This window comes from Centroberyx gerrardi, chromosome 23, assembly GCF_048128805.1.
Source record: "Centroberyx gerrardi isolate f3 chromosome 23, fCenGer3.hap1.cur.20231027, whole genome shotgun sequence".
Lineage (NCBI taxonomy): Eukaryota > Metazoa > Chordata > Actinopteri > Beryciformes > Berycidae > Centroberyx > Centroberyx gerrardi.
Genome location: NC_136019.1, coordinates 2,575,586 through 2,589,874, shown reverse-complemented (window position 1 = coordinate 2,589,874; position 14,289 = coordinate 2,575,586). Strand labels below are relative to the sequence as shown.

General features: G+C 38.5%; 1 protein-coding gene across 1 annotated transcript; it reads left to right on the top strand.

The window, feature by feature from the left end:
* The first annotated feature begins 6,425 nt into the window (after nt 1–6,425).
* Nucleotides 6,426–12,847, top strand: LOC144537898 (uncharacterized). Its single transcript, XM_078281810.1, has 5 exons — nt 6,426–6,534; nt 7,549–7,890; nt 8,973–9,251; nt 9,354–9,470; nt 11,417–12,847. Exons 1-5 carry the CDS (start codon nt 6,426–6,428, stop codon nt 12,205–12,207), a joined length of 1,638 nt encoding a protein of 545 aa, XP_078137936.1. The 3' UTR covers nt 12,208–12,847.
* The last annotated feature ends 1,442 nt before the right edge of the window (nt 12,848–14,289 follow it).

Genomic DNA, 14,289 nt, shown 5'->3' with positions numbered 1-14,289 from the left:
GTAGTTTATATGGATACCTGAAGACATAATGCCTCTTAGTTAGTCTATCAAACTATATTACCTGTTGTACTGCATGAGTCAAACTACATAAACTTTTGCTCGTTGCTACAGAGTCTAGACAGAGGGGCCCTTCCTTTTTCTGTCTGTGGTTTTCTCGCGTGGTTTCTCTCAGAGAAGCTCAAATTATCACGTCTGAAGCCATCACTTTAAATAGTACTCTACTCTGAACTCTGTATCTCCTGCTCCAGAAGAGTATAGGCAACCCACCCCCACCGAATAATAAAGATATTGATGTTGGTCCAACAGAACAGCTTCAGTGCTCCTTGGCATCGATTCTACAAGTGTTTGAACTCTATTTGGAGGGATGCCACACCCTAAGCATGATGGGATATTAATTGTTTAATTATTCTAGGGACCAAACCTGTTTAGAAGAACCTGCTTTAAATGTACTTTGCAGCCCTTATTTACTCAAGTGTTGCCTTTATTTTGGCAGTTACTCATATTAGTCGGTAGTTATTTTTCTGTACCTCTGTGTCTCCCACATCGAAACAGTCCCACCATCAACACCAGAGCCATCAATAAAAAGTTGACAACAGTCCATATCAGGAGGAGGAGGGGATGAGGGAAAGGATGAGTCTCTTTGTGAAGTGCTGGAAAGATGAGAAAAAGTTTTTTTTATTAAAATAACAAAATAAATAGGATATATATATACATTATCAGTCTGTATTAATGCCTAAATCCCCCAGTTTGACTTTTCAGAGATGTTGGGATGTTTTGGGGCAACAAAAAAGCATCTCAGTCCACCAGTATCAAGATAATGTCACTTGATTACGAAAAAAAAAATCCTGACATTATTTCCCCTTCTGGAACAGCAAGCGGATTAAAATCAGTTACAATACAAGTTGACATTTATTTGTCTCTTCATAAAATTGTTATATGAATGGACATTCTACCAAGTGTAAAAGTGTCAAACACTGGGTCTTGACATAAGTAGGTACATGACGTCACATATCTTCTTCATGAAACATGGCCATGCAAAAATGCAAAAATCAAATTGTGTTAATTTAGTTTGGAAACACTGTTGTCTCACCTCTCACAGCCAGCCGGCTCTCTGGTGATTCTCCAACTCCAGAGATGCTACACTTGTAGAGTCCTTCATCACACTTGGAAACACTGTGGATGGTCATCTCTCCTGTAGAGCCGGTCCTGATGAGGAAGCCATCTTTATAGAAACCAGCTGGGAGGTTGGAGGGAGTCTTGGTTGTACAGTTCAGAGTCACATTATCTCCCTCCATCACAGGACGGACCGGACTCTCCAGGATCACAGACCCAGCTGAACAACATGTGTTGTATAAAAGTTTATTTTATTTTAAACAGAAATTTTAGAGACGGGGTGCCCCGGTGGCTCACCGAGTAGAGCGCGTACCATATAAGGCTCAGTCCTTCCTGCAGTGACCTGGGTTCGAATCCAGCCTGCGGTCATTTGCTGCATGTCCTCCCCTCTCTCTCTCTCCCATACCTTCCTGTCTCTCTTTCGCTATATGTATCTGTCAATAAAGCATGAAATGCCTGAAAATAAATTTTAGAGACATATAAAACAGAAACCTGGTGCTCAATCATGCGGGTGGGAAAAAAAATCTAGTGAGGTGTGACATTATAGGCATAAGAATGTAGAGCTCTCAAGTCCCTTTTTAACTATTTCAGCTTTAACTCTTTTTGAACAAAGGCTGATTTTGACACACCTTTTTAACCTGGCTTTTAGTTAAGCAGTTGTATGCATTTTATTATTAGGCATTATAATACAGTATGGGACCGATCTTCCTGCTGGAGGCACTATAGCAACTGTCCGAACTTTAAAACTTCAAAAATTGATTAAAAATTTGCAACACCAACTACAGGTGTGCAATTTTCTGAGGGTGCAGACCCGTGTGAGAGGAATGTTTTGTTCACTGGTACCTAGTGCAATTAAGTTAATCACTCTGTTTTTTCTCATAAACTGTAACACTAATTAAGTCGTTATCTCTTGTCAGCTCTGTGCTTATAAATGAATATCTAGCCTACAGTAACCTTTTTATTGTGCCAGGAGTTCAGTTTCCCGATTGAAGCCGCAGACTGAAACAACAAAATATGCCTTCTCTAAGCGCCAATTAATGTAAATTATGCTTCACCGATTACATGCTTGTTTGTTTCAAACTGGCTATATAGTGTTTTTGGGATTGAACTCTTCCAAAAACACTATTCCGCTATAAACATACCAGTGACAGCGATGTTGACAGAGTTGCTTCTCTCTCCCTTTCCAGCCTCACACCAGTATTTTCCACTGTCTGTTGTGTAGACATGCTTAATGGTGCAGGACGTCCCATTTGACTGCCCCCAGTCAGTGAAACATCTGGTAATGTTTCCCTTGATCTTCCTCATAACTCTCAATCCAGTCGAACCATCAAACCCCTCACACTTAAAAGAGATAGACTTGTATTCAAAGAGCTGCAGTCTGTCAGGAACAATACGAGGATCTGAGAGAGAGAAACAGAGAAAGAGAGACATTAAATTAAGAAATCTGTTTGTAACAGAAATCACCGTAACAGATATAAAAGGTAACTTAAGTCTTGGTGACAGAACAGAACAGACTTTTACAGACTAGAGCCTCTAGATTTTAGAGACACTGAATAATGAACTTCAGTATTTTGTTGTTTTTTCATAAATGGATATGTAATTGAAAAAGGAAGCCAAGGCACTTTAAAGGTTTTTTTTTTTTGCTTTTGAAGAGAGTGGCTTCTTTTTTTTTCAAGTATCTTTTTACCCCCCTTGACTCAAATGAGCAACTTTTAGCAAGGAAGCACCCTGGTATCCCCTCTCAACCTGGATATGTAATGTTGTAGAACCAAACTCTTCACAAAATCTAAAACACGGCTTATGTTTAAATGCAAATAGGAATGAATGAAGGAATCTTTATTACGTTATGGAGATAAACACACCAGATATTCAGGTATATAGCGCTTGTGAAACAGGAATAGAGGTTTAGAAGGTTTACATCAACCTGGCTTTGGTTTGGGCATGGCGAGAAGTAATGTATAATTAAAAAAGGTTCATCAGTGATGTAACTAATTTGTGTTTCTGTACTGTAGGCAGCTACTTACCACCTTTCTGAGCATAGTAACTGTGCTGAACATGTGCAACCAGCAGCATCAATACAGTCACCACTGGAGAGACAAAGGAACAGAGCAATATCACATATAGATGCTTTTAGATACATGTCTGCTAGCTAAAAAAAACAATAATACTCAGATACAAAAAACCTCAAACTGTCTCTCATTGCTTTACCGGGCACTTCTCTCATACATGATACATGCTAATTCTAGGGAAACTGAGACGTGTGTTAGATGTATTGTGGGTGCTGTGACCTCTGACTTTTGTACTCATTAATATTGGCTGCTTGTAATGTTGGCAGTCCACAAATTTGAGCGCCAATTATATTAAATTTCACCAAATTTAAAATGAATGAAATGAAATTCAGCTTCTCTTGGAGGTCAATGGATATTCTAAAATATGTTGTTTTTGGTACAGAAAAAACAACTTGTGACAAAGAAACAATGGATCTCTAATGTCCTGAGGCCTAAAATGTAAATTTGATTAACATTATTTCAGCATGTTCACTCGCACATAGGGTATTGCACATAAAATAATTACTTTGTCAGACAGAGATGGAGCCAGGCATCGAACAACACAGGAAAAAGACATTTTAAACTCAATACTAGTACTTTTAACTGCCAACAACCCTTGTTTTGATTGATCACATTGCTTTGATTCCTTTCAACTTCAAGAGGCCTCCTTTTTCATTGTTTTCTGATTTGTAAAACAGGGAAAGGGAGAGAAAGAGAGACTCAGTACTCACACAGTCTGAGGCAGAGAGCTGTAACCTCCATGCTGTCTTGCTGCTGACTGTCTGAGCATCAGACTGAATAACAGCTAAGATCTAATGTAGGTGAGAACCTCCCCTTCCTGTGGAGATTATTTCTGCTGTTGACACAACCGCAGAGTGGAGTTTTAGTTTAACAAATATTTCTGCTCTGGAGGAAGAAATAATCTGACTGGTTGAGTTAAACCTCAATGGCCGGAGCCAAAGAACCACAGTTTCTTGGAGCGTTTTGTCTTGCTCAAGAGCACTTTAGCAGGGCGGATGCTTGCTAACACAGGGACAAGTCTCTCTACGCACTACACCTCCCCAGAGCCGCCCCATCGCAGTTAGTTTTGCACTATATTTGTTAACAAATAGGCTACATTTAGGCATTTAGGTTTAATCTCTTGCTCCGCGGTTCTTCAACAGAACCAGTGACCTTTTGATCATGCGATGGTCTCAGTAAGCACCAGCAGAAACTTTTAACTTTTTTGAATTGAGACGAAGACTCTGGCATCCGGTCCTGGGTCCTTTGTCACGTGGGTTCTGTCTGTCAAGACTGTCAAGACGACAGACAAATATTGTTATCGCTCATGTAATAAAGAAATAGAGAAACAATCATTTTTGCGCTTATCACATGTCAGCCAGTCATATCGTCCACCTCTGATATGATGGAGGTTCCTCCCTGACCACAGCTTCTTCTTTGCACATTTTAATTATTCATTTAATTGTTCAATAATGTTTTCTGCAAAAGGCCTAATGTATCCCAGAGTTTCTCTACCACTGAATAGGTATGGTGGGTCACTCTGCCTTAAAGAGCTGCTGACACTAAAATAATTTAATCAGTCTGTGCTTCAGTGGAGAGTTTTAGTGTCCCATGATGCTCTGAATGCTGTTTCAGAGACTTTTCCACCCTGAGGAGAAGAATTCTGGGGGAAACAGTGAATAGGCCTACTTGTAGTTTTAGGGCAAGAAAATGGTAGAATATATAGATACTGAATATCAGCCAAAATATTGTCTATAAGAAGATCTATACAAAAATATATCCGTATTGGCCCATATTGGTCGAACCCTATTACAGTAATATGGCCTAAACTATAAGCAAATTGAAAAGCACACCCACAGCAGTGTTCATTTATGATAGACTTGCACAATTCCAACACTGTTGATACAGGCTAACATGTAATACACATGCACACTTACAACGCTGTGCACTTCTTTACTTCAGTAATATAGACTAAAGTCTAATAGACATAAGCAACAGCAGATAGACAGTAAAACACAAAGTAAACACACATTACCGCCCAGTACATGTGACCAGGGTGAAGGTACGTTTTTTTTTTTTTTTAATATTATTTGAGGACTTTGGACGCGCGGCCTACTTTCCTCTGTGGTGACGAGACTCTATGGTGCAACAGGTACGGAGGCTTTTATAAATTCAATTCTTATTCTTAAATTGCTTGATGTTTTTCCTATTTTTTAATTAAAACAAATACGTTGTCGCCTGTTTTTAGAATAAAAGCAGGTCTGCCTTCACAGCTGTTGATTTCCTCTCAAACACAACTATTTTTCATCATTTATTGCACGCAAAATTGTATACGAAATATGCATGAAATAATTTCACCATGTAAAATGTCAAAAGACTTTGAAAACAGACTGCCCAGTTTATTTTGAGCGATTGAGCACGAAGTCCTTTGTTTTCTGAACACAAACTGTCGGTCATTATGGGTTTACGCGTCAGTAATTTATTGAAGCGATTGGACTTGCATTGTAATTTAGAAACGGTGGGTTATAATAAGTGTAATATATTCAACAAACCTGGCAGCTTCAAAACACAATTTAAAGTCACAACTAACTGTTTTAACTGTTTTAACTAACTTCTAACTAACTATCTTTGGCGACAGATGAAAGTGAAACTAGTTCTCAAACATTACACAATGAAGGACATACATACTGTAGAGGAAATTACTTTATTATTATTATTATTATTACTATTATTCAATATTGTACAATTGCAAGGTTGAAACAGCTCGCCAGGCCACGTTTGTATTCACACTACAAGCGTAATTAAAATATATTGAATCTGTCTTTGAACTTGAATTAAAATAAAGGAACGGCCAGCAGGGGGAGCTGTTGAGCAGTTTATGTCCTGTTACATTATTCAACATGGTGGATGTAGATGCTGAAGGGACATTGACAGTTTGACATTTTACTAGACAAGCAAATAAATTGATGCACTATGAAGGATCAAAACTACCCTTTTCTCAAAATCTGATCGAGCTTCATTCTAAATTATGAGAAAAAAAATAAAATACAACAAAAAAAAATACTCTTACAGAATGATTGTTGGCAGATAAGAACAAAGATCTTAAAGCATTCCAAGAGGAACTTCCCTTTTGACTGGTTGAAGAGATATTTTGGATTTCATCATTTTTCATAAATATCACTAAAAAAGCATTTTTTCTTCCATATTATCTTCCTAGAAATTAACATTTTACAACTGGTTCATGTCAATTTTCAGAACTCAAGGATGCTTCAGCTGAAGGACGGACTGTCTCTTAAATCTCAGCTCAGAGTCTTCAGTTCCTTGGTTTTCCATCACACTGTAGTCCTTCTTCTTCTGACACACTCTTGTGGAGGTAACTTACTCTAACACATCAGTAACACCTAGGTGTGTGCTTTAAGGTAAAAGGCTAAATGCTGTCAAATGTGAGAGTCTCATTGACTCCCAGCCAAAAACTAAGCAGTCTAGTCTGCCTCATGGGATTTTTAGTAAAGATGGAATTAGGCGGAAGTGAAAACTGCTAATAATGTAACCATGGAGACTGCATTTTTGGTGTAACTACTTGGGAGACAGCAGTGACACTATAGGGCCTATAGATTAGTTGTGATGTCTATTTTTAAGAAATATAGGAGAAGATCGTGAGAAATGAGAACATCTTAGTGAAGGGCATGACATCAGGACTCTCCCGGGAAAATCGGGAGGATTGGCAAGTATGCTTTTAGGTTTTGCACAGCAGCATAACAGGCTATCTCTTGTAATTTATGCAGTTTAACAAAATAACAAATAAGTCATACAAAGTCATTCAAAGAATGCTCTGAATGCTGATGCCACATAACATCTTTGTACAGCGCTGCCTCTTTCTTTTGTTTTCAGTGTTAAGGACAGGCTATTGTGTGTTCTGTACTGGACTGAGAGCTTAGCATTGTTTTACTGGCCAAATCATAAGGAGTTAACAATATTTCAGCAGATTAGAGTTTTATGGGCGGAGCCAAAGAACCACAGTTTTTTCGAGCGCAAATTGGCTAATTAGCAAACTTCAGTGCCAAAGAGGGAACTTTGCCCATTGAGTTTTAACTCAACCAGTCTCATTATTTCTGCCTTCAGAGCAGCTCCGCCTCCAAGAGTTGATGTAAATGTTTGTGTAACTAAAACTCCAATCTGCAGTTTTTCAAGTTTTAGCAGAATCAATCAATGTACTGCAAATGCAGTAGCTATGACCAGCACTTCCCTTTTCATTTCCATTCAATATAAGTAGAAAAAGAAGCCAGCATTGAAGTGAGAGGTTTATAGTCGACACACAACCTTATAGAGGAGAGTCAGCTCAGTCAGTTCTCACAACAGGAATACAAACAAACTTATTTCTTCCCAGGTCTGCCCCAGGTGATTGGTCCACCTCAGCCAATAGTGGCAATAGTTGGTGATGACATCATTTTGCCATGCCACCTGGAACCTGCCATGGATGCTGTTGCGACGACACTGGAGTGGGCGAGACCTGACCTGAACCCCAGATTTGTCCATGTGTGGCGTGACGGTCAGGAACTTGTGAGTTATAAACATCCGTCCTATGAGGGAAGAACGTCGCTGTTCATCGACAAACTGAAGCACGGAGACATTTCACTGAAACTCTCTAAAGTAAAACTCTCTGATGAGGGAAAATACAGATGCTTCCTTCCCTCATTGAATAGAGACTCTATCGTTCAGCTTGTTGTTGGTAAGTGGGCACATGTTCATTCAGCATGTTTTTTTTAACCTTTATTCATCCAATGCAAGGTTTTGCTATGAACAGCCCTGCTTCACATTCATACAGTTACAGCCATTCCCACTGGGAGCTGACCAGTACAACCACAGTCTTCTGCTGTTGCAAACTGAGCTGTTGGAGGTTAAATGCTTTTTCAAGGGCAGCCGATGGTAGTTATTGAGGGAGGAAAGAACAATAGTCTATAACTTTCTCTGCCTGGAGTTACAAGTCAGTTCAGGGATTTCAACCAGACCCTTCACCTAAAATACAATAAACAAAATATATTGAAGATTAAAGGTAAAGCTTTGTCATCATGCCAAAGAATTCTCGCTATACTGACTATTGACAGATTTATGGCTTTTTGCAGATTGCAGATTTATAAATTTACAGTCCAGTCCAATGGCATTACTAACTAAGGTATTACTATTACTACTACTACTACTACTACTACTACTAAAAATAATAATAATAATAATGATAATAATAATAATGAATATCTATCTTAAATAATAACTGAACATAATCAGCTACATACTGGTAATCATTCTTGTAGCATCAAAACAAAATGAAACAAAAACTGTCAAAGACACACAAGTGAATTAAAAAAAAACTCTAATAATAATAATAATCTAATAATGTATTGAGTAACAATATGAGCAATGCTGTATCACAGTGCAAGCAATCCAGCTATGTTTGGTAATGAATTTCAAGAGAAAATTATGTCAGTGTGTTAATTATATTTTAGGATAGAACTATTGTCAAAATTTAGACTGCTTTCTGGTGATTCTGCGATATTGTTTTTACCAAGTTTTTATTGGGGGCTTTATTTATGCAGACACACAACACTCCCCACTCTTTATTTGAAGTTTTATGGTTTGCAGAGTTGTGCATTGTTGGCTTCTGCTTTTCCAGATTTAATGAGAGGATCTGCAAGTGTGCATCATTAGGTAGTCACATTATCAGATGGTTCTCTCCACTTAACAGATTTGATGATTATCATTATTCAATTTACACTGAAACCACTGTTTGAATTTTCTCCTCTTACTCATCATTAGGTGCTGTCTCCTCTCCTGTCGTTGTGATTACCAAAAACAGCAGTGAAGTGGTTTTAGGGTGTGAATCTAAAGGCTGGTACCCAGAGCCTGAGGTGTTTTGGCTGGACGGTGAGGGAAACATCCTCTCTGCTGGACCTACAGAGACAGTCAGAGGTCCTGATGGCCTCTATACTGTCAGCAGCAGAGTGACTGTGGAGAAGACCGACACCAACAGGTTCACCTGTAGAGTTCAACAGCAGAACATCAACCAGACCAGGGAGACACAGATTCACATTTCAGGTACAAATGATTTATAAATTCATGATATGGACACTTTATTAGCTTTAAACAGCTGAGGTCTCGTTTCAGTTACAAATGCTGTTCTGGGTTTTATCATTTCAGATGATGTCTTCCCGGTCCCATTTCCTGCTGCTGTTTATATCAGCATTGTCTTTGCTGTTGTCTTCATGTGTATTGTTGCAGTCTTTGTTGTATGGAAATGGAGACAAAACAAAATCAGTAAGTCACAAATACATTTTTCTTCTCCTCTCTTAATGTCAAGTCACTGTCACAGCTCTTTGATGGTTATAGTGATATGAAGGGTTTCATTCCAAAACCTCCATAAAAAATGTACCTGTGTTCCTTGTTAAATGCTAAAAAAAACTAAGTATGTTACATGTTAGTTTTTTTAAGTAATGGTTATCATGTAGAGAAAATATGAATAATTTTCCATGTTGAATTTTACTCCTGTGTCAGTCAATTTGGTGTAAATGTTTTTTTAAATGGTTTATGTCTCATTACAACAGGTAGTTCCGACCAAGCAATCTGACTGGTCAACTCGACATTTAGAACGTGATCAAATCAGCATGACAGCACACCTAGCCGTGCTCATCACTAAAAATATTACTCCGCCATTCAGTTGTTACTCTGTTCAGCCTTGATGTTACTAGACGCTCTGGCATCCTCCATCAGCTGTGCCGGTGAGTCGGTGACACAGCGCTACTAGCTTAAAAATACATGTGAAGTTTGCGGATGTAGTAGCTAAATCTGTCCATGGAAAAAAAAAAAATTCAGCAGATATCTTAGTTACAACAAGATTGAGCTAGCAAAGCAGTTTTGTGTTTATATGTGTGGTATTTATTCAGTTTGGGAAATCCTACGATCTCTAGAAAGCATTAGCTCAAGTTGGCTGGCTCAACAGGGACTAGAAATCGTCTCTGTTGCTAGGTCGTTACTAAGGGTCGGCCTACTTGCTGGAGTAGTAAACTGGAGCTCTGTTCGAAACTGTTCCCTATTACAGAAATAGTGCACTATATAGTGTATCTGCCATTTTCTACTAGTGTCCGAATTCTCAACGGTTAATTTGATTCACTAAATAGTCCACTATAAGATACCCACAATGCACTACAAATTGAAGTGAACAGACAGTGTACCCTACAATTTCTCCTGTATACCACAATGCAATGTGATTGTGTCGTACCGAAGAAGAAGAAGCAGCTAGCTAACATGTTAGCTAATAGAAACTGGTCTATTTACCGGTTGACAGCGTTGGCAAATCAACAAAAGACGTATTAGACACCTCTTTCGAGTTAAAGTTCACCTCCGTTTTGAACCAACAGCAGCAAAACTGCAGGAATCATCGTTACGGGTCAGCTAACTACTTTATCCACCAATACAGGAGGTGATATGAAAGCTTGTGCTAGTCATTAGCTCACAAGCTTGTTTACCAAACCAAAACAGCTCGCTGCCATTAGCAGACAGCACCAAAGTTGACAAAACCACACTTGCACATGATTAGAATTTCAACAATTTATTTGTAATTTAATGTTCAAAACTTGTCAAAATCAATATGACCTGAGTCCATTTCAACCTGCTGTCATGATGCTTGGTTTGTTTACGTGATGCCGGGCGCGTCCCGGTGCGTCACACGAATATCCAGCACATTTTTTTGACGCAATGATATTTACTGTAGTGTCCGAAATTTCGTTCGGTCGTTGATCATATGGTGTTATCGGATAACATCCGATAAGACAAATAACATAACAGCTCAGATAACTACACAACGCAAAGACAATGATTCAAACAACATGCAACTGCGTGGTTTCAGCAATAGCAGCGTCCACAGCAACCACCATAGCAACAATAGAAAGCTTGAATGAATCTTCGTAATAACAAACAAACTAAACATCATATACATTCACTGAACGAAGATTATGAAAATAAAATGCACATTTCTCGCTAGAAATGTTATCAAAACGCATTTTAATGCCGAATCTATCTTAAAATATTGCATTTTCCACTGAGAATAAAAGGAATGTCAGCCGGTTTTTTTTTCGCCGCAGAGAGAAACTTGACAGTCACGTGACGTGGACGCAGACCAACGTAGCTATCTACGTTGGTGTTTTCTGCAGCTGTCTTCTTCAATTTTATAACTTCAACACTGTTTTTCCTGTTTATTCACACAGAGACCAAGAAGAACCATGAGGATGAAACTGAACAGAGAGAAGGAGAGAAGAAGACCAAACCTAGTAACAACACAGAACTTCAAGTTCTGATGGAAGGAGAAAGAGACAGAGAGAAGCCCATGGCAGAAAGAGAGGCAATGAATCTGGTCAAGGGAGAAGAAGAAAACAAGAGCAAATCTAAAAGTAATCACATAGAACTTCAGTCTAAGGAAGGACAAATAAACAGAAAGCAGCGCAATACAGAAATACAGAAAAGGAAGAATTTGAAAAAGGAAATGGGAAAACTTCAGGAAGAGAAAGAGAAGAAAGAGAATGAACAGAAACATGCAGAAGAGGTGGTTACTAGATTGATGGGACAGAAGAAGGGACTGGAGAACCAAAGAGAAAGACTCCAATTGCAACTGGAGGAGGTAAAGAAACAGAGGGATGAGAACGAGAGGAAGCTTCAGTCAGTGGATAGAGAAATAACAGAGAGGGAGAGAGACAAGACAGACCTCGAAATACAGAAAGAAGCACAAGAAAAAGACAAAAATGAAGATGATAAAAAGCTTCTGTTAGAGGCCAAAATGGACCTGGACAAGAGAAAGGCAGAACTTGAGAAACAGCTGCAGAAGACAGTGAAAGCACTGGAGAGCAAAGAGGGTGAAATTGATAAAATGATACAAAGGAAGAGTAAAGCAGGGAGCCAGAAGGAGAAATTCAATGTGAAGTTTGAGGAGACAGAGAAACAGAGAGATGAGATTAAGAGGAAACTTGAGTCAGAGCAACAGCAGAAAGTAAAACCTCTGTAAAGTCTGGAAGAAATCACAGAGCAGCTGGAGAAATCCAACGTGGATTTCAATGAGAGAGAGGCAGAGCGTCAGGAAGAGAAAGGAGAAAGATAAGGACATGGAGGGAAGAGCTGACACTAATCAAACAGAAGAAACAGGAGGAGGAAGTCAGAATGAAAAAGAATAGGGCAAAGAGAGACAAGAGGGAAGCCACCAATAATTATGTATTACGTATTTAAGGCAAGGCAAGACAAGGCAAACTTGGAGTGCTGATGTAATGTATTTCTACAGTCAAGAATCATGAAACGTTGACAAGAAGAACAAAATTCATTTCATTTAGATCCCTGGTGTTATCAAATGGAGCACTTGAATTACATTTCCATTCTTCACCTATTCTCAAGCAGCACTGTGATCAATCACAGCCACTGAGTGAGCATTGAGCATCTCTATTCACATCCTCTGTGTCACATCACTAAAGCACACATTAATACATCAGAAAGTGGCCTAATGCTTGAATTTCAGGTCAGCACTCCCAGTGTTTATGTTGCAGAAAAATTGAAAATGCACATTTTCACGATGCAACTGAGTAGTGCTAAACCAAGCCTATATTTGTGTTCATTTATTGCTTATTGCTTATTATATTTGTACTATTTATAGCAAATAAACCACTTGTTTTGTGCATTATATGGTTTCCCGCCTTTTCTAATTTATGTTCTCTGACCCATTGGGAACAGACTTTTCCACTGCCTTTTTATGTGAAAATTTGAAAAAGTCTCATGTTAATTTCATAGTCATAATCAGTTTTCATTCACCAAGTCCAACAGGTGGACAAAGAGTTTGAGCTGGTTAACGGCTGCTGACAGATTACAAGACAGTCACACAATACAGGACTGACACTGCAGGACAAAACATAACAGGAGCTCACATGTAGTGGAGACAAGACCAACTGTAAGACAGCAGACTAAACATCAACACACTAGCAGGAAACATTCAGAGCTCCAGTGTAGCAGTTAGCATAGCTGTTAGCTTCTGTCAGTGTCTGTGTGCAGATCAGCAGGTTCAGTGTTTTCTATAAAGATGGATCACCCATCTCTGCTTGGGGGCAGAAACAGTTTTCTGATTACAAAGCATTTGATGCTTGATACTAGTGGAGTGAGCTGCCTTGTTTCAAGATACTGACACTTATTTTCTAGAAAATTCCTGAAACAAGTGAAACTGCATTGGAAACAATAGGAATTAGCCACGCAATTAAGATAATTTTATATGAGACTTATTAAGATGGACATATTTTGCAGTACAATTACAAACTAACATAATTACTATCAGTATATAAATAATGGTGATGGAAAAATCAGTCCTGTCTGGCCTGTTTAGGACATGTTAAGGATATGATTATTTTGAGGAAAATTTCTTTAAATTGCCACTAACAATGTTAGGCCTCTAGGGGGCAGCATCGAATAATGAATGTTCCTAGATGTGACTTGGACTTGGGGCCATTTTCTTATTCATCAGTTATTATCGATGTTTGCATGGATTACATGTTGACCCCTGTTTGAAAGGTTAAAAAAATCAAATGCTAAAAATTAAAACAGATATGCATATTTTCAAAATGTTTTCCTGGTTGTTTTTCAGAAATAATGTAGACCTACCACCCAATTAACCCTTATCTCCCAGGTCAGTCACCTTTCTAAAATTAATGGGAAATGTATTATGTTAACAGGACTATATTACATTATTAACTGCAAATTGTTATTATAGGTTTAGTACATGAATGGGACACTATTACATTAACAGTTGTAACAGTGTGCATACCAATTCAGAGTGCTCGTGTCTATTTAAAAGATGCACCACCACAAGGTCGTTTAACTGTTCCACTCTCAAACAAATAGCACGCTCTTAAAAATAGACCTGATGCAGTGTGTTATTTGAAGCTCTCAGATGAAGGCTGATGATGATGATGATGATGAGAACCATGCAAGTCCATTTTGAAATGCTTTGAACAGTCGATGTACTTTGACCTGTACAGTCAATCCAGGTCATTTCCAGTTCATTGAGGTACACTCATTAACAGTCATTAACTATGATTGACAAAATGTTTACTGT

Bases quoted from the DNA above. Each gene is read 5' to 3' on its own strand.
- LOC144537898 (XM_078281810.1), top strand. From the start codon at position 6,426: ATGCTTCAGCTGAAGGACGGACTGTCTCTTAAATCTCAGCTCAGAGTC. The intron at 6,535-7,548 runs GTAACTTACTCT...ATTTCTTCCCAG, and splicing joins TCTGACACACTCTTGTGGAG to GTCTGCCCCAGGTGATTGGT. The intron at 7,891-8,972 runs GTAAGTGGGCAC...ACTCATCATTAG, and splicing joins TATCGTTCAGCTTGTTGTTG to GTGCTGTCTCCTCTCCTGTC.